Here is a 22,044-nt window from a genome sequence, read left to right on the forward strand (position 1 = left end):
TGTCCAACATTCATATTAACTAACATGTATGAACTTACTTTGTTTTACGTTATAAAATATAATGATAGTGTAGGAATTTTGACGCTCTGTACTATAGCGGTACTTGTGTAGCAAAAAACTATGATTTAATGAAGCAATTTGTCTTAACATTCTAACAAACTACATATATGATTTTAAGTTGTATTGTCACCTCCAGACTTCAAGAGCTACATGTTTCTCTATGTAAAGGAATTTAAACCAATGGAAAATTGGCAATTATTTCGAATTAAAAGTGTGCTGTTTATCAATTATCGCTAATAATAATAAATCAGAAATATTTCGTTTATCGATTTAAAACATATAATATCATGTACGTGTACAATTAAAAGCGTGTGCGTGATTTACAATGTTATACATCTACAGTTATGGTAAACAATTCTAAATTCATTATTCAGATAAAATCATGATTAGCTTATATACATCTGATTATGAAATTTAAAAAAAAATGTATAATTTTTATTACATGTTTAACATTGAATCATAATTAAGGAATAGGCGTTCCTAAAATCTAAGAACAGCAACGGTAAGAAATCGCAATGTCTGCATTATTAGTATTTACTATTCATATTGATTAAAAGGAAGATAGCACAGGAAATAACACAGAACCATTTTTGTCTCTCACCGAAAAAATAACAAATACAGAAATTCTGCAATTGCATTGATCTCGATGAAAAAACATCAGGCAATCCTATTGCTGGTTTTTCATTCTTTAACTTCCTTATCTATACTACGCCTCTTTACACAAGTCCCCTTTAACCTTTACCTTTTTAAAAATCAATTTATCCTTTAAATATCGTCAGTTTTTCAGCAAGATTGAGAATACAAAGTCGGCATCATTCTACGATGTACTTTCTGATTTGTCATGATTTGTGTCTCTTTGGTTTCCTGTCCATGTGGTCCAGTATGTTACATGTAACAGAGGCGTATGGTGAGTTAATGTTTTAGTTTACTTTTTATCAAGAATTCTCGCTATTGTTCAAGCACATATTTTTCTTTTTATCAGTTGTATTTTATTTATCAGAGTTAAATAATCATTTTCAACTTTTTCGTTGGGATTGTACACAAATTTAATGCCTGTTTGTGTTATGGCATAACGAATATTTTGGTATTAACTTACTAATTCTATTTTGTCAAATCCCCAAAACCCCAACTGTATACTGCATTAAAGAAAAGCAAGTGAAATCAACTTAAAAACTTACATACTTAAAGACATGATTGTTTTTAAGAAAACAAAAAAAAAACGACGGCAGGAAAAAAAATGTCCAAATGTATATAATCAATCCAGATATAGTCAGATTTCTATTAAACACCAAAACTGAACCTTCTCTCTAAGCGATAAATTACTTCTTGAACATGATAACATTTTAGGGCGTAAAGATTAATAATCTGTTTAAATTTCATCGAGAATTACTGTTGTATCGTTTTTGTCAACAACATAATAATTCATGATACATGTATGTGACAAAGAAATATGGTAAAATCATACACACATTAGTAATATTTTTAATATACAGAGTCTTCCTTAAACATATTTGAAAGAAGAAAAATATTATCCCCAATGGTCTTAGATTGTACTATATAAAATGTAAATAAATTTATGTGATTGTGGATAGATTGTAAAACCACGATATATATTAAAAAGGCAAAAATGCCCTAACACTCCAAAATGAACATCATACTTTAACTGTACATATATGTTAATAAAGCAGGATTTTTTTTTTAAATTTTGATCTAAATACTTTTAATTGAGGTCAATTCTGACATCAAACATATTAATATTTTAAACAAACGATGCGTAATTACATTAAGTTTTCTTTCAGAAACTCTTGATTGAATCCTTAAACACAATTCATTTCCATCATCGATTAATATAGCAAAAACAAATAAAATATTTTTTTTTGGCTTGTTTAAGCCAATAAGGTGGCTCTATATACCCACACTTTATTCCAATTTTCAATAGAAGACCACAAAACATATATTTATCAAATATTAAAGTGATGATAGGGATACTCTAGGTATTTTAAAAGAATTTTTAAATGATTTTTCGTGTTTATGTAAAATATTTTTTAAAAAGATAGCTATTAACAAATTGAGAGAAATTTTTTGTCATATGATGGATATTTCCTTCGGACACATAAAAAAAATATAACACTTCTTAACATTCAAAAATGTTATTATTGCAATTTTTTTTAGTATTTCCCCAAAACATAATTTTTCATATTTTCTTACTCTGTTGACAAATAATCTGAAAAAGTTGCTTGATGTTATAAGAAAATGTACTTTGATAACTGTGACATAAAAAATTGAATGAAAATCATTGGGAAAAAAACACAAAAAATATTTCAAATTTTATTTGATATGAAAGTTCCTCAAGTAAGGGTTATCGTTTGTAAGTTCCAAGGCCCAAACAACTTGGGGACTTTTGATTTCTGAGTTGAAGACAATTTCCTAAATATAATGTTGGAATGATAAATACATACTGGGTACGTATTTCAATATAGGCCTGTAAAAGTGAATATATATTAGCTTTAATGCAAAACTAAGTCAACTAAATAAAGGGGAAAATTGACTAGGCTAATAGGATTTATGTATCCCAAACTGAGATAAATTCAAAGCAACCCTCCCATCCCCTTAAGGTGGTAAGGATCATCTTTCGATATTAATGTGCATTAAAGTATATTATAATTGAAACACTTTCACTGGTTTAGAATTTTCTTTCACAGTATTCAACCAAAAAATACGTTTTAGAAAATTTTGGAAAGTTGAAAAATTTTTGGTTCTCAACGGGAATCGAATTCATGACCTACAGATTTGTAGTGACCCCACTAACCCACTGCGCTACGCTGTAACATATATATGCAGGGAAAGAAACTATTTAAAAAATTATACTTGATTTTATTGTTTATTTCGATAAATAATACCACACAACGAGAAGGTGTCACATACCACATTACTTGTAAGTAATGAATTTTTCAATTATCAAATTAAATCTATTCATTTAACAATTTTTTCGAAAGAGCGGTCCCCATACAATTCGCCTCAGTTTAAATCAGCCAGTACCGGAATTCCATGCTTCGAGATTTACTTTTTTGCGTGCTGCATCATCAAAAAGTGGTGTATAGAGCCACCTTAATTAAGCTGTACTGTAGATTTCCCACTTTAAACTGGTTTTATATATAATAAATACATAACCTATTCTATTTCTTTGTTTGATTTTAAGTGAATTACAAATATTAATGCAATTCTCTTGTCAGTAAGTACAATCGATAAGACAAATGAACCAAGTACAAGACATTATAAATATTAATCAACTCTTCTTTAACATTTTATATATATATATATATATATATATATATATATATATATATATATATATATATATATATATATATATATATATATATATATCATTTCTTTTATTGAATGATGGGATTAAAATTACCTTCTCATAAGTTTATTTTTCCTACAGACAATGTTGCCCTATTCAAACCAGCAAATCAGCTTTATCCGTTTGATACAGAGAATTTAAAATATGACGCAGCTAATGCAGTAGATGGACTCAAATCAGACCTAAGCATTGATGGCGGTCAATGCGCTGTATCAGCAGGGGGGTATGCAACTGCCATCTGGAGAGTAGACCTTGGCAGCATTCATTACATCGATCACATCACATTGTATTTTCTGACAGAAAACCAACCTTGGGGTAAATACTTATCTATTGTGAAATCCAATCACAAAATACTTATATATGCATATCACTCTAAATGAATTATCACTAATCCTAACTATACACCATTCAATTAAACCTACAAATTGTTGACTCGAGTCAAAGGCCGTAATTCATGGATGTGCTACCGAGAGACAAAATAGTACATGATGCAAAGCGAAAGGCAATACTTCTGTTTCAAAGGTCACGATTTATCCAAGTTTCTCAATAACCTAGGTTTTGTTTTAAAAATCAAAGGTTCGCCAAGAATTTTTTTTCCAAATTTTTTACTGAAATTCCGCCAAATCATGATTTATTTATGACGTCAGTTTAAGAATAAAGCTACGTACCATATGAAAATGGAGTTGAGTCTGAAGATGGGTCTCAGAAATTCATCTTGTTGTCTTCAGACTATTGTCGTTTGTATCTGCATAAAATCTTTAAATCAACATTTTATAACACAAATGTATTAAAATTGGAAAAAAGATAGTATCATAAAATTATGATTAATGAGTCTGAAAAAATGCATTTAATAACTATAGATCTGCATTTTCTGAAAAAATCCCCCTAATGTATTGAAATCAACATTGCATACCATATATTTATTACAAAAGTTTTATCTCAATTTTTGTTTAGTTCATTATGAATTTTTACCTTTAATAAACCATACCTGCTTACAATTGCGTGTAAATTACAAATAGCTACCAATGTCATAATCTCGTGAAAACTGATATAATGTATTTTAAGAATGCCATGCATTTAAAAGATGAATAAAACAGTTTAATGATTCTAAAAAACTAGTTTTAACTATTTGATTTACATAAGTTTCTTGGCAAATGGTTTGGAGCATCGTAAATTTTATAGAAACTGTCGAGTGGTGCCTGCTCTTCTTCCGTGACGTCACAATGTCAAGACTGAGAAGGCGACCTTAAGTGTAAAAAAAACAATTTGGAGAATACCACGGAAGCCCATTTAGGACCTATCAAAAAATATTTTTGAATTTAATATAACGAATTCTTGAATTTGTTAAAACGAATTTAAATCGTTACAACGAATTTTTGAATCCGTTATAACGGATCAAATTTTTTATAACAAATTTCGGAATTCGTTTAAACGAATTTAATCTGTTATAACAAATTCGCTGAATTCGTTATTTCAACTTTTGAAATCTGTTTTAACAAATTAAATTTGAAATAACGAATTCTTGAATTCGTTATTTCAAAGATTTAATTCATTATTTCGGTTTTTTTTAAAATCGGTTATAACCTATTTCATCCAATTTGTGGAAACAAATTTCATGTTTTGGGAACAGATTAAACGGGGCGGACTTCATTTGTTCCATATCGGTGTACGACGAAATGCGCCGATCAATTGATCGGCGTAAAACGGCGAAATGGTAAATGAAGTAAACTAGCGTAAAAACAAAAGTGGAGGAACATATTGTCACAGCTGTTGCTGTAACCATGGTAACAGATGTAACAATTCCAAAAGACACCTTACTTTATCGGCTTCGCTAGAATTCATACATAAATAGAAACAAAACATTTAAGAACTGCTATATATGTAGCGACGCATTTCCACCAAAAATACAATATATACAGACTTGTTTCGACGGGTGTTTGCGCATAATTCCAAAAAATTGTTTGATTAATGCTATCAATCAATGGGCGTGTTGATTTATCAACATATATCTGCATTTTTCATCTCATTTCATCACCAAAACCGTGAGATTACGCCATATTAAAAAAAAATACCGGTCTGGAATAATATTGATTTAAGAATCAAGAATTATTTGTTGAGTTTTACCAGTCTAATGTGATTTTGGCAGGGACGTGTTCAAATCAAATAAAGCTCGAAGGGCTTTATGATAGATTTGACCATGCTCTGACCGAAATAATCAACTCATAACATTCAAAGAATGATTCCTTTTTACTTTAATACTTATATTTATATTATTCCGAATTTCTACACTTTAAAACAACATTCTAAAACCTCTATTTTTTTAATGCATAACACATGCTTTGAATTATTACGCAGCGCAGCCAATACTGTTTTTCGGTTATGCTGTAGGACACGCCCATTTTGTGTCGCTCATATTTTGTGAAATTATTGGGCTGGGTTATCACAGTAAAGAAACCTAAAATAAATATATATATATAATATTTTTAATGACGTAGCCAGGCATTATAACCAGGATGTGCGCATGCGTGTACCAACTGTTCGGTAAACGTTTTGGAGAAAATTGGAACACTGTTTTGAGGAACTTCGAACTGATATTTGCGCAATTTAAAAAAGTATAGGAAAATTCTATTTTTACATTATAAATGTTCATTAAAAGTGATAGGAATGTTCTGTACATTAGATTTACAGCAACATGTTGAATAAATATTAGTATTTGGGAAAACAATAATGTTACAGGAAAACAACAGACACTTAGCATCGGAGTGGGGAAGTTGTGTGTGGAGTGGAGCAGGGGCAGTGGGGACGAGACTACCCCTTTCAGCACACTTTTCTTAAATTTACATATAAAAGGTGAATTAAGAAAGAGTTCCCCCCCCCCTCCCAAACACCAATGTTTTTGGTACCAGGTAAAAACTGAAATGAAAGGGAGGAAATAAACTGTAAAATTGAAGTTAAGTGTTCACCTAACCCACTGCCCCCACGGATTAGGATTTTTAAATGGTTTAATAGCATAGTGAACGTATCACCAGGGAAGTGTTTGCATCACCATGGTCTGTATACCCATAACCTGGGTCAATATAACGATGTGTGCCCATCAATTGGGTCTGCATACAAATAACCTGGGTCAGTGTACGTATCATCAGGGTCAGTGTACGTATCACCAGAGTCAGTGATCGTATCATCAGGGTCTCTGTGCCCATCACCAAGTCAGTAGACATATCACAAGCAAGGTCAGTATACATATTACCAGGGTCTATGTGTCTATTACCAGGGTCTCAAAACCTATATTGTGATAGGTATTGAGACCCAGGTGATGGGTATACTGACTCTGGTAACCCGTATACATGTACACTTGTAATTGGATACACTAACCTTGGTTACAGGTAAACTGACCCTGGTGATGGGTATACTGATTCTGTATATGGGTATACATACGCTAGTGATGTGCACTATGACCCTATTAATAAATACTAGTATACAGACCCCGGTGATAGGCATATAGACCCCGGTGAAACGTACACTGACCCTGGTGATAGTCATTGAGACCCTGGTGCTGTAACGTGGATTTCTGGCTATGGGTAAATAAACCCTGGTAATGAGCACAAAGAAACATTGATAAGAATTGAGACCCTAGTGTCGTGGTGATGGGTATACTGAATCTGGTTATGCATAATATTATAACCGCCGGGTTTGTACCGTATGGGGTATTTTCTGTACCGGGCGATTACTAGGGAATTAGCTCAAAACTTGCTGTATTTCCCACATTTATTCCAGTTAATAACACAATTATACAAACAGTTACTCTCCACTCTGTACACATTAAAAAGGGGAAACTCGCTTATAAATAATTTTAACTTAATGTTAACCTACATATGGCAGTGAGGGAAAACGTAACGGATTAGACGGACGACTTGTACCTTGACTCTTAACCTCTAACTATCGAACTCTGACTCTCTACTACCTTCAACTAACTTAGAATCATCTGTAAAACATATATTATTTTACTGGCGTGACCCTTTGACATGTATAAATCATCCAATCAGAGAATATTTCTTTATCCCTAAACTGACCATCTCCCAGGTAAACGCCCATTTATTCACCTGCGTTAATCCGCTATATGTTATGTAATTGCATTAACTCTATTAGTGTCAAACACACATTTTTTAGCTGAAACCATTGTCCTTCAATCCTGCCCTTCTATAATAAGTATATTTCCTAAAGCTACACTTGATTACTTTGATGTCTTATTTCTTTGTTACAGTTAATACGTGCGATAAACATTTATTTACATTCTATCACATCACAGTCAGCAGGAATTTAACGATAATTAAGAAGAGTAAACAACGTTAATTTACCAACAAGCTAAACTATAGAAAATGTTCGCAACATGTAAAATATACATTTTACATGGTGATAATATACAAACCCTGGTGATACATGTACGTACACCTACTCTGGTAATACGTACTCTGACCCTGGTGATGGGCACACAGACCTTGGTGAGGGGTTATGGATAGAGCTACATGGGGTCGGTGTCCTCCTAACCTTGGATTTTGTTTTACATTGAATCTAAGCGTAGGTGTTTATAGAACCTGGTGAATGGAATATTGAATGAGATACAGTAATATTGATTTATATGTAAACCCAATTCTCTCTTACTGGTATATGTAAGGATACTGTGATATTTAGTTCAGACAGGTGGCATCGTAAAAAAGTGAAAAGAGGGGGGTGGGGTTGGAGAATCGCCAAACAATTCTTGACATGCAAAAAAAAAATGTTTCTCAAAAATTCGAAAATTGTAGACCGTGGGGTTAGCTATAGAAATGCTAAGTTTACCTCAAACTTAAATTCCACTGTTTATTTCCTCCCAGTCACTTTCAATTTTTAACATGCTCCGAAAATGCTGGGAAAGGGGGGCAACTGCATGGGGACAGGCCCCTCCCTGCCACCTCCACCCACCCACTCGTTTGAAGCTACGTGTCTATTGTTTTCTTGTAACATTGCCTTTATTGTCCTCGCAAATTTCTAAATTTTTTTAGAGTGTAAACAATTCCTATTATTTTTAATGACTATGATATATAAGTCGCGTTTTTTTGTTTGTTGGTTTGGTTTTTTTTTTTTAGCACCTATCATCAGTTCGAAGTTCCTCTAAGAAGCTATCGAATTTCCTCCCAAACGTTTACGAATCCCGATGGAAAGTTGGTTCACGCATGCGCACATCCTGGTTATAATGCCTGGCTTTGTCATATAAAATATCATATTTATATTTTTCAAGTGTCCTTTACTGTGATAACATTACAAATTAATTTTGAAACATATAGCCCAATAATTTCATAAATTATGAGCGACACAAAATGGGCGTGTCCTACAGCATAACCGAGAAACGGTATTTGATGCAATAATACATATCATGTGCAATGCATGAAAAAAAAATCAGTGGTTTTAAAATGTTGGTTTGATGTGTAGAAATTGGAAATAATATAAATATAAGCAAAAAGGCATCATTCTTTGAATATTGTTAGGTGATTATTTCGGTCGGAGCGTGCATAGCAAATCTATCATCAAGCCCTTCAAGCTGTATTGGATTTGAACGCGCACCGACCAAAATAAATATGAATAATGCCCATGCAAGCGTTTAAAGATATCGTATTCATCGGTAAAAGGCGACTTGAATAGCAAATTTTAAAAATAGACACTTTAAAGAGGCGTAACTCCATTATTTTTGCATCGATTTCGGTGCAGTTTTGCAATAAATTCTGGTAAATAAATTCTATGACATAAGTTCGACATTGGCTTGGCTGCAAGTACCATTTAATAAATCAGCATGCTTATTAATTAATAGCATTGACTAAACAATTTTTTGGAATTGTTACATCTGGTACCATGGTTACAACAACAGCTGTGACAATATGTTCCTCCACTTTTGTTTATACGCTAGTTTACTTCATTTACCATTTCACCGTTTAACGCCGATCAATTGATCGGCGCATTTCGTCGTACGCTGATATGGAACAAGTCCGCCCCGTTTAATATGTTCCCGAAAATATGAAATTTGTTTCCACAAATTGGATGAAATAGGTTATAACTGATTTTAAAAAACAGAAATTATGAATTAAATTCTTTGAAATAACGAATTCAAGAATTCGTTATTTCAAATTTAATTTGTTAAAACAGATTTCAAAAGTTGAAATAACGAATTCATCGAATTTGTTATAACAGATTAAATTCGTTTAAATGAATTCCTAAAATTTGTTATAACAAATTTAATTCGTTATAACGGATTCAAAAATTCGTTATAACGATTTAAATTCGTTTTAACAAATTCAAGAATTCGTTATATCAAATTCAAAAATATTTTTTGATAGGTCCTTAATGGGCTTCCGTACGAATCGAAATGTGCAGGTTTACAATAAATCATATTGTGAAATTGTGATCATTGTTAATGGCTTTGCCCTCGAGACCACCACACCGGAAAACAGAGATGTTTATAAATGTTAACTGGAGCACCTTTTTTATCCACGCTGATATGCATTGATTTATTTTATTACAATGTACCATGTACCCGTGTGCATGTACAATGAAATTTGTACAATGGAATTTATGCTGCGCTGGCCTCAACACTATAAAAATATTATTTATCTCTTTTGTCAATTGTGTTTATTTTTATATTTGTATTATGCGAAAGAGTATTTTGAAACATTTTTTTTTACATGCAGATGGAACAAACAACAGAATATCCAGTTTCTTAGGATTTTCGCTCTATGTGTCTAACTCAACAAATAGATTACGTGGAACACTGTGTTTTAGGGACACTCAGTTCAATAAAACAACTATACCAGAGGTATTCAACACGACTTGCAATGTGTTTGGACAATATATCATCTACTACAATGAGAGATTACCCGGAGTTGACTATCCTTGCGATTATAATATAAATGCCGAGAACGATCTTTGTGAGGTAGAGGTATATGGTAAGAGGAGGTTTATCAAACTTCAGTTAATGAGTTTAAACATCGATACCCGTTATTGACGGTGGTTATATATGAAAGGGAATTACCTAGTGGCTCCTTGAAGTGCGATGATTTTAACTGGGTACTTTGGTTTACCCAATCATTAAGACCACCTCGGACTGGTATCTGTGCAAACGAGATTGATTACATGAATTGTAGAACTTCATTTTTCAATCGTTGTAAAAAAAGTTTTTTAGGAAGCGTTTCAACTAAAATCGGAATTTAATTTTATTAATACACGTATAACAACATATAACAATTTAACTTATTAAAAAAAATCATACTTGCATTTTTAAATAAACACAAAATATAACAGTGTTAAAGAAATGAACGTATCGAAATACAAAGGAGGTGTATTAATCACGATTTTATTAAAGGGTGTCCAACGCTAAACCCGGATTGTGATGTATGGGATCCAATAATGTGTGCCTGTCTGGTTTTTAAACCCAGCTATATAGACATGGAACCACACCATGAAACAAGTAATTTTATAAACAAGGTTCTTTTTATGATGTGTCTTATAATTGCAACTTATTTTCTTTTCTATTGAATTGTGTATGTTAATAGTTCTTTTTTCTTAAAATATTACTTTGAGTGATTTAAAGACCACCCAAGTGCACGTCATAATTTTTTAGGTTTTCTAGGATTATATACACGATACCTTGTCCAGTAATTCCTTAAACTTTTTTTCAGCAGAAATCAATATAATGCAATTATTGATACAATTGATGTGTTTCAAGGCAAAAAAGTTTTAAATCTAAATTCTTTAGTTACTCAATTGTTACCAATGTTTTACGACCATAACATAAATTTGGATAGTTTACGCTTATAAAAACGTATGTTATGTTATGCAGCTGGTGTAAAATATGATTAGGATAGACTCATTTCCAATAAATTAATATTTTACTGGTTAAGTTTATTAAAAATTCGTTTTAAAGAGAGAAGGATAACAAGAACAATATTTAAATGTATAGTCAAGCGCATTAATACAGTTTGCACGTCCGTTGCATTCTGAGGTAGTAAACTATGTTATACAATATTAACTATTTCAATCAGCCAACCAAAACAGTCCTTTTTTAAAACCGAATATAATTATAATAATCCGAATAACGAACAAACAAACGAAACTAAACTTCTTTCCAGAAAAATGAGCAAAAAGTAAAAGTTAAACTCTTAATAAACAGTGTAGATTGACTATTTTATATTTTCATGTTTAAGTGGATAAATATGATTAGGATAGACTCATTTCCAATAAATTAATATTTTACTGGTTAAGTTTATCAAAAATTCGTTTTAAAGAGAGAAGAATAACAAGAACAATATTTATATGTATAGTCAAGCGCATTAATACAGTTTGCACGTCCGTTGCATTCTGAGGTAGTAAACTATGTTATACAATATTAACTATTTCAATCCAACCAAAACAGTTTTTTTTTTTAAACTGAATATAATTATAATAATCCGAATAAAAAAAAAACGAACAAACAAACGAATCTAAACTTCCATCCAGAAAAATGCCAAAAATGTAAAAGTTAGACTTTTCAATAAACAGTGTAAATTGACTATTTTTTATTTTTTTAATGTTTAAGTGGCTTACTTTTAGAATTTTATATTTTTTTAATTCCTTGTGTTTAAAAATGATGCAAGGGTTACATTTGTAGCACGTTTATGATCTTTCAACATGTTTTAAAGTCTTTTTGTATCTTACTACCACCAAACAACTTTAAGTAACAAATACAAAAACCAACCAACAAACAAACAAACAAAAGCCTTTGATATTTTGTCATTTAATTAAAGGTAAATTACGTTGTATAAAAAATGGGGTTGTTAAATTCAAAAACAGGCATTTCATAACAATAAAATTTATCTATAAGTGCATATAGAGTATATGTATAGACTTCTACCTCTGTAAAAAAAAATGTTTTCAATGGTAAAGAAATCAAAATTTAGAACCAGTTTAACATGCATGCAACAACACATTGCTCTGGTTCCAATGGAAATCATCAATACAAAGGTTATAAAATGCCTCTTCTGTGATTCTCTAAAGGTGTTTTAAATACAGTGTTTATTAATAATCAATAATGGTTTCACTTAATGATGCTCACTTAAATGACTTTTTATCTTTCTTCTTCTGTTATTTTTTTTTAGCAAATTGGCCATTTGGTTCATATGGATACTACGATGATGAAATGTGTGGTCATTGTAAAGATCCAACCCAATGTTCCCCTGAGACTGGGAAATGTCTCACAGGATGCAGTGCTGGATATTTTGGACCGTCGTGCAAAGAAGGTTTCAGTCTATTGAGTTATACGTATTCTTTAGAAAGAGAAGACTCAATGTACATATATGTTTCTATCGAGATTATAGCCGTTTTACTTTTCTTCAAAATAGAAAAAGAAATTGACGGCGTTGTATGAATTTAACAAAACTTCTAACTGTTCATCCTGAAAAACATAATATTTTGAATATCTTAAAATAAAATATTGTGACTTGTTTAATATTTCATAACTGATATGTACTTTCATCATGGGTACAGATAAAATAAGGCAATACCAATTGAAAACAATTACCCGAAGAAAACGTCAAAAGAAAAAAAAATATTAATTTTCTGTGCGTGCTAAATTCAATTGGCAATCTTTTGCGATTGGTATTAATCTTTAGTTATAGTTCCAAAAGAAAAACCCTTGAAACTTTTGGAATGATAAAGTCTACATTGTTCTTATATATTGTACTCACTTTCAATCTGTTGGTTATTTTGTTCTGGACATTGTTTTAGATATAAAGCAATCGAAAGGAAACGTTATTAAAACATATTTGTTCTCTTATATGTGTATCGTCATTATCATCGGCAACTTAAAACACTCTGAAAGCCTTGGGCGAAATCCATCAAAGCCGGAAGTATTTGTGATATTCAACAAAGGTCAATGTATCGGGTCGCAACCAGAGGTCTAGATCAATTCATCGTTCTTAACTACTTGAAAGTGTACTGTAAAAGTCTCAATTGTTCTTACATATTGTACTCACTTTCAATCTGTTGTTTCTTTTGTCCTGGACATTGTTTTGAATATAACGCAATCGAAAGGAAACGTTATTTAAACATAATTGTTCTCTTATATAAGTGTATCGTCATTATCATCGGCAACTTAAAACACTCCTAAAACTCTGGGCGAAACCCATCAAAGCCGGAAGTATTTATGATATTCAATAAAGGTCAAGTTACTTATATTTGTAAAGTCTTTTTTTGCCATTGATTTGGATATTTTTGTGCATTTTACTTGATATACAGCAAAACAGCAAAATATATTCACATTCGCCGTGTACAACAAAATTTAAAGTATATCTTAATAATACAATTGCATTTTAAATTTCATTTTCTTTGGCGACCAACTTTTTTTGGTATTCTGAACAAAAAAGAAATTATTTTCGAAAAGTCTCATTTTTGCCATTTTCTTTTTTCTATAGCTCCACAAAATAGGTATTAACCTTTATTAAAAATACCAGTTGTTGCTCATTTTATTTGGTCATTCGTTGTTTTTACAAATTTGTCGTGTTAATTGGCATATAAAAAATACGCATTGCATACATCTATGTCATGGATTTGATAGTTATCTATATTGTCATCATTTCCTACAGAGTGTCATATTGGTAATTATGGACACAACTGCAATGAGACATGTGGTCATTGCATGGATCTATCTCAATGCTCCACTACGAGTGGAATCTGTCATACGGGATGTTCTAATGGGTACACTGGAGGTTTGTGCAAAAAAGGTACGTTTAAATTGAAGCATTTTGTTTTAGGAAAGAAATGGGAAACGTTAAAGTTAAAAAGTTGTGGACAACGTAACTATAACCATAATAGTTAAGTGTGCTTTTGTATAAGACTATGCATAATGATTAAACCTCAAAAATGTTGTGCAACACTTTACTATATTTTTCGCCAAATCTGCGCTCGTTCAAAATATTAATCATCGTGTTGTTTTGCCACATAGCGTTTCTCCTGGTTTAAATTTGATGTGTTACGGTAATAAATACGCCATGTTTCATTTATAATTACCTTAGGTCTTTTACTCATAAAACCTGGTTTATTTTGATGTATGAATGACTTGTGTAAACAAGAAAACCAGCTACTAAGTTGGCAGTTCACAACTGGAATAGATTTTCAATTATGAATGTCTCCACTGGCAGGCTCAATTACTATTGATAATTTTTTAAAGTCATTTGGAGATATTATAATTTGATTGAGTATAAATTTACGATAATTAGCCTAAAAATATTCAATCACGATCGGGTCGGAGGAGGTCTTAAAGTATTAACTGAACACGCATTGCAAAGTATAAATCATTGTTTGTCATCTTTATGGGCGGACACAAGTAAATTGGTGCAGTGTGTTTTCATTTGTTTCAAACGGTACAAACTCCACATTTCTTCTTGGTTTTTTTTTCTCTTTTCTGTTTTTATTGTTGTTGTTGTTTTTTTTTTTTGGGGGGGGGGGGGTGTGGGTGGGGAGGGGGGTTTGGGAGGTTTTTTTTTGTTTTGTTTTTTTGTTGGTAAAAATGTTCCTTTAAAGTCATTCCACTGTCCTTTCCTGCCAAACAGGTAACTCTGGTGGGGGGGGGGGGGGGGGGGGGTGACAACGACAATTTTCCTCTAAACAGTATATAATTTGTAAATGTGTTTTATTCCTCAGAATGTGACATTGGTCTCTACGGATATGCATGTTATAATACGTGTGGTCACTGCATTGATCCGGCAGAATGTAACCATGTCACTGGAACATGTCGTACAGGGTGTGCAGCTGGATATCGCGGACGTTTGTGCATAGAACGTACATCACTATTACTATTGATGATGTTTGAAAGTCAATTAATTGTATTTAAAGTAATGCTTGTTTGTATATTCAGTAGAGTCACCACATTGTTAATATAAAACTTAATACAGTTAATAGTATTACTTTTTCTCAGACTGTGATGTTGGTCATTATGGGTATAATTGCAACGAGACATGTGGCCACTGTTATGAACCAGCACAATGTTCTAATGTCTCTGGAACCTGTCGAACTGGATGTGAAGCAGGATATTCAGGAAGATTGTGCAAGAACGGTTTGTGTAATTTGAAGAAAAAAAACATTAAATGTGTGTGTGTGGGGGGGGGGGGGTGTTTAATTCGCCCTGACACATGTGTAAATGTCATAAAAAATAATAAGAAAAACTTTGAATTCGCTTAGTTTTAAATTCGCACGCTGACAACGTAGGCAGAAGGGTGCGAAAAAAACAGGGGGTGAAGATAAATTCCCATTATACATTTTAGAATATGTAAATATGGGTTATTCTTTAGAATGTGGCATTGGTCTCTATGGATATGATTGTTATGATACGTGTGGCCACTGCATTGATCCGGCAGAGTGTAACCATGTCACTGGAACATGTCGAACAGGGTGTTCAGCTGGATATCGCGGACGACTGTGCATAGAACGTATATCACTATTATTATCGATAATTTAATTCCTTTAAAAATCTAATTTAATGTATATTATTGTATTTGAATATCAGGCAGAATCTCTCAAAGAAAAGAAAAACATGTTTACATAAAAGGGCGTTCCTTTTTTTTCTTCAGATTGTGACATTGGTCATTATGGGTACAATTGCAACGAGACGTGTGGCCACTGTAATAATGCAACACAATGTTCTTCCGTCACTGGAACCTGCCGAACTGGATGTGAAGCAGGATATTCAGGAAGATTGTGCAAGGACGGTTCGTGTTTATATTTTAAATACTTCTGGATATTTGGGTAGTATTCTGAATTTCGAACTAGTTTGAAGACAACCAACTGTCATTTTATACTTAAAACGTTATAAAATTCATTCCCGGCTTGTTAACTAATAATAAGCATCAACAAATTACTGCAAAAAAAAATTAATTGTGGTGTACGATACTTGGTGAAAAATTGTAAGCAAGACGTTGTCCTTAACTTGAGTAGCGTAATCCTGTAAGTTTCTAACGTAACGCATACTGTTACTGTAACCACCCTTTATTCTAGAGTGACAACTTTTCTCGTTGTTCGCGAGAGCCTCGTTGTCACGAATAGATCTCGCCACAGACCAGTATTTGCCATGTAGTTGTAACAAGATATCTGTGAGCCAATGCTCACTAGTGATACCCCCGCTCTGATGTGAATATGCAAAATAAGCTAAGTCGACATTTAACAGAAAGATAGCATCCGATTGGTACAGAATTATATCCCACAATATGGCATGCCTAAAGAAATAGTGTGTTAAAATTTCAAGCATCTGCGATAAATAGCTGCTGAGAAATCTTTGAGGATAATTTGTTTGAAAGTTTTGGCTAAAATAAACAAAGTACTCATTTAACAGGAAGATGACGTCCGATTAGTACTACAATACATCCCACGATATTGCATGCCTTAACAAACACTGTGTAAAAATTTCAAGCATCTCCGATAAATAGTTGCTGAGAATTCTTTGACGGAAATTTGTTTGAAAATTTTGGCAAAAAATAAACAAAGTCGTCATTTAACAGGAAGTTGACGTCTGATTGGTACAAAAATACATCCCAGGATATAGCATGCCTATACAAATACTGTGTAAAAATTTCAAGCATCTGCGATAAACAGTTGCTGAGAATTCTTTGACGGAAATTTGTTTGAAAATTTTTGCTAAAAATAAACAGTCGTCATTTAACAGGAAGTTGACGTCTGATTGGTACAAAAATATATCCCACGATATGGCATGCCTATACAAATACTGTGTAAAAATTTCAAGCAACTGCGATAAAGAGTTGCTGAGAAATCTTTGACGAAAATTTGTTTGAAAATTTTGGTTAAAAAATAAGCAAAGTCGTCATTTAACAGGAAGTTGACGTCCGATTGGTACAAAAATATATCCCACGATATGGCATGCCTTAACAAACAATGTGTTAAAATTTCAAGCATCTGCGATAAATAGTTGCTGAGAGAAATGTGACAGAAATTTTTGTTACGGACGGACAGACAGACAGACACACAAGGGTAAAACAGTATACCCCTCTCCTTCGGAGCGGGGGTATTATAATATGTTTTACGGTGTGACCGTTGGGGCGTGCGCAGAAGGAACCAAACATCTCTCAACAGTGTTAAATGCAACTTTAACCTGTTGACTTGTCCCAACCTAAAAACTTTGGCTTTGTCTCGAAAACGTTTATCACCGCATGGAACCCGAAGTTATCAAACAGTTATTCCAATTGTCCCTTATAGGCTAATACACTTAATAAACAAATTACCACTGAACCTAAATTAAATGTAAAACAGACTTATTAAAATATGTTGAATCAAAGCTGTTTGATTTTTTTTTTATTAAAAGACAATCATATTTTATCATGCCTTTACTTTTTAATATTGATAATTAAGATCAGTAAACAATGAATTGCTTGTCTGAGTGTGTATTTTCCTATTTTGTTCCTTGTTATTTTCCTCTGTATCACCAATTCGTTTATAATTTTGTTAATTTTTGTATGCTATATATATATGCGTTGAAGACATTTTTTAAATAATTTTTTGTCACCTACCTCACGCGTGCATATTACAATTGAATCAATATGACAGTCATGCAGTTAAGTATGGAACTTGCATCTGTATTTACTAAGCAAAAAATATATGATCAAAACAAAACAAATCAGCTGAAGAGTCACCATTAACACTGATACTGAGTACTTACTACACGTTACACCCAGTACATATGCTTGATCTACCTCTAAATTTAAATTGCGCGAAGTCACTGTGACCTCATACTTAACTTTCTTTTGCGCTCGACAGTTCTTGTAAATTGTCGGAAAAATTCGGGGAAGGAAATGACGTCATATGTCAACAAAATTCCAGATAGGTACAGTTTTTTTTACGTAAGAATATGTGTTGTTTACTTGAGTGTTTTTAAAGGATTTTTGTTGTTAAAAATGAAATAGATGTATACGATTAAGAGGTAAGAATTCACCTTAGAAACGCTTCCTGTTCCACCATGTTGTTATGCACCGCAAAGGATTATTGGGATATATAGAACCTTTCACGTGGCCTCATCAAAATTTCTTTGAACAATGTGTAGATTTCAACTCGAATTTTCTCCGCTCATACACGTTGTCAATGGAGCTCGCTACGCGAGCGGCGCTTCGCGCCGCCTCGCTGCGCTCGCTTATAATTAAGGTGTGGATAAGGTTTGGTTCCAAAAATTAGTCGCCGCGATCCACGCGGCTATGTTAAGGCTGCCCGATTAATTTCACAGTGATATGTAGGAAGTCACGTGTCTGTACTTCATAAGATATGACGTCATAGGTAACTTTGACGTCACGATCTGCATTCCTTTCGATCGTTCTAAGGGAATGTATCGTAACGTCATAAGTGACATTCATTGTGCATAATAAAACCGCTTCATTCCCTTACATAGCCACTGTTAAATATATTAGTGATACTAAATTCAATATCACCGATATGGAGTTTAAAAAAATCAACCGTATTAAAGCTTCGTAATAGGTAAATAACTATTCATAAACTATTGGTTTTGAGACTCCCCTTGCTACGTGTAATCTAATGAATGGTGATATGTATTTGCATATAAAAAACGGCTAGGCGCAAGTGAAAGATAAAAACAATCTTAGTATATTTTACGTGTAATCGGGAGAAAAAATAAGTACCAATGTGAATCTTGCTGGGGGAAATTTACCGATTGACCAGATTTTGTGTAAATCGAGCCTAAAAGGTAAAAATGTGCCTAATTCGATGGCGGTGCGAAATGTTTTGACAATATATCAAATAAACGAAATATTTATATGAATCCCCAGCAAGAACTGCAAAATAAATTATTTATCGAAGGATTTTTCATAAGAATATTTTTGATTTAATGTCATTATTCACTTGCACCGATGCGATTTTTATAGATTATTTACCGTGTTAGAATACACCCGTCACGTGCTTAAGAGAAATATATGACGTCACAAAAATACATCAACTATAGTGTTGGATGTCACTGTTAATTAATGTAATAAAAGTTTAAAGACACTCGCTCGGTTAAAGTATTTTTCGATAATTAAAATAGTATCATTTTTCGATATATATATATTTAGCTTCGGACAGCCTTAACATAGCTGCGCAGTTCATCTCAGGTAATTGGCGAATTATAGCCGTCGCGAGTAGTAGTTGGTTTACAGTACATACATGACCAGTTGCAATGTACTTGATTTTGCAAAAGCCACATTCTACAAAAAAACGCTAAATAAACCACCAATTTGTATACGTTAACAGTATTGCCTTGTCATTTTACGATGATTTTTATAATAGTTATTTGGTTGGCCCTACTGAAACTATCATGCTTTGTGTAACAGTTTTTTTTACATTTTCGTTTTAACCGAATAATTCCATAAGATATTGTTTTGGATATGATCGAACACAGTTTATTTTAAACTATTGATATCTCCTTTTTTACATCAAAATAATTTCCTTCTTATAGATATTCGATGTATATCAAAGATGTATTTTACCATTTAAATAAGTGGTTCTGTGAAGCCAATAAAAAGTAGTAATGCAAATTTAATTAAAATTATTCTAATTTCAAATAATATATAATTTCAAAAAAAAATGTTTCTTTGCTCTTTAGTTTGTTTTATTATATTGTTTTACAAGATCTCTTTGTTTACGTATGTCCTCTATTTCACTAACAGTTGATAAAGAAAAAGTCATGGCGATTTCTCTATACAGCCTGATCGGTGTTGTATGTTTCTTGGTTATCATCATCGGAGCTCTAATCTTATATATTGTACTCACAAGGTAAGATTCTAAAACAGAATGTGAATACAGCAAAACTCGCTTATAACGAATTTCAGGGGACCATGGAAAAAACTTCGTTATAGCCGTAATTTGCTATACGTTTATAACGAATTCGTTAAAAATATTATAGCGACTTCGTTATAAAATAATTAAGGGTTTTTTCCGGTTAACAGTTTTCTAAAGTATCGTAAGTTATAAAATTAGTATAACCGTCATTTACAAAAAATGTCAATATAACCATTTCATTTCATTTTTTTTTTAAAAATCCGTATACTTTTTCAATTTAAGTATTTTATAAATGCATCTTAAAATTGCATGTTTCTTCAATGGAATATGAAATGGAAAAACATGATAAAATACGTTAAAATTTTGCCAGCGGGGGTCTTAAAATTACTTCGTTATAGCCGTAAATTCGTTATAACCCTGTTCCTTATATACATCAATTCTCTATAGGTTTATATAAGAAATTTGCCGTGACATGAATAATAATTCGTTATAGCCGTAAATTCGCTATATCTGTGTTCGTTATATTCGAGTTTTGCTATATTTCTATAAACACTGTTGCGTTCATTCCTATACATTATTGCAAATGATTCTTACATTGAAACATATATTTTTAAACAAAGGATGTCAATAGCGAGAAACAACGCAATGCAACAACAAAATAAGGAAATGGTTCCAGCTGTGTATAACAACACTTTTGATGCTTTCCACAACAAGGCGTACGATAACGAATATATGGAAATGGGAGAGCCATCTTATATCAACACGAATGCTAGAGGCCTGGTTTAAACTGTTACAATTTACTTTCATCAATTCGATTTTTGATACTTTCTGGCAAATTTTCAAATACACAGTTGATTTTAATTCATCTTATTTTGGGCCCAGTGTAATGAAGTAAGAGTATATATGGAAATTTCCATAAGCTGTGGCAAGTGGGTTAACCATTTAGTTCCATCGGTAGAGTGTTGGATAGGTATACCAAAGGAAACGGGACCAAAAAAAAGATGTGTAATAATGAACCGAACTATGCTTAGAAAAAAACCCGAATAAAGATACTTACCTTCCAAATTATTATATAAACAACTCTAATAATATAGTTATATAAGTGTAAATGCAGATGCTAATTGATTACTCTCTCTCTCTCAGTGCGTTGTAAATATGTGTACATTCGTTTAATTTTTTAATTTTATTTTAGTCATATTCTTTGATTATTTGCTTTAAACATGTTTTGTTTTTGCCGTTCGATCAGTGCACTTCTTGTGCAGCGGTTTGCAGGGTCTTCCGAGCTTGTGATTTGTTATTCCATGCAATAATTTTAAACGGAATGTGCGCCGTATCAGTGCGTTGTAAATATGTGTACATTCCTTTATTTTTTTAATTTTATGTTAGTCATATTCTTTGATTATTTGCTTTACACATGTTTTGTTTTTGCCGTTCGATCAGTGCACTTCTTCCGCAGCGGTTTGCAGGGTCTTCCGAGCTTGTAATTTGGTTTCAATACAGAACTAATCAAGCATAAAAGGCATTATAAAGCTAATGCTACATGCAGTTATTGGGAATCATCTGAGCAACCCAAACATCATGAAAACAATACTTTGTTTTAATTAACGTTATTTTTTTTCATTTAAAAAAATATTAAATTGTATTCGTTTCTTTAATAAAACAAACGGACCGCCTAGAAATGTTCACGGCAAAGTCCTAGAAGGGATGGGTGGTAAGGGGGAGGAGGGGGGCGGGGGCAAGCAGTCCAGGATCACCAAAATTTTACTCGTGTAATATTTAATTGTAACCTTGAA

The 22,044-nt window shown here is 32.4% G+C and overlaps 1 protein-coding gene across 1 annotated transcript; it reads left to right on the forward strand.

Annotated features, from left to right (window-relative positions):
* The first annotated feature begins 882 nt into the window (after window positions 1–882).
* Window positions 883–21,781, forward strand: LOC128174373 (multiple epidermal growth factor-like domains protein 10). Its single transcript, XM_052839939.1, has 12 exons — window positions 883–967; window positions 3,509–3,742; window positions 10,144–10,398; window positions 10,815–10,919; window positions 12,586–12,726; window positions 14,071–14,208; window positions 15,128–15,265; window positions 15,402–15,539; window positions 15,775–15,912; window positions 16,054–16,191; window positions 20,140–20,245; window positions 20,872–21,781. The coding sequence occupies exons 1-12, from the start codon at window positions 883–885 to the stop codon at window positions 21,035–21,037; spliced, it is 1,782 nt and encodes a 593-aa protein (XP_052695899.1). The 3' UTR covers window positions 21,038–21,781.
* Window positions 21,782–22,044: the final 263 nt, after the last annotated feature.

The sequence above is a fragment of the Crassostrea angulata genome, chromosome 2 (assembly GCF_025612915.1).
Source record: "Crassostrea angulata isolate pt1a10 chromosome 2, ASM2561291v2, whole genome shotgun sequence".
In the NCBI taxonomy this organism is placed as follows: domain Eukaryota; kingdom Metazoa; phylum Mollusca; class Bivalvia; order Ostreida; family Ostreidae; genus Magallana; species Magallana angulata.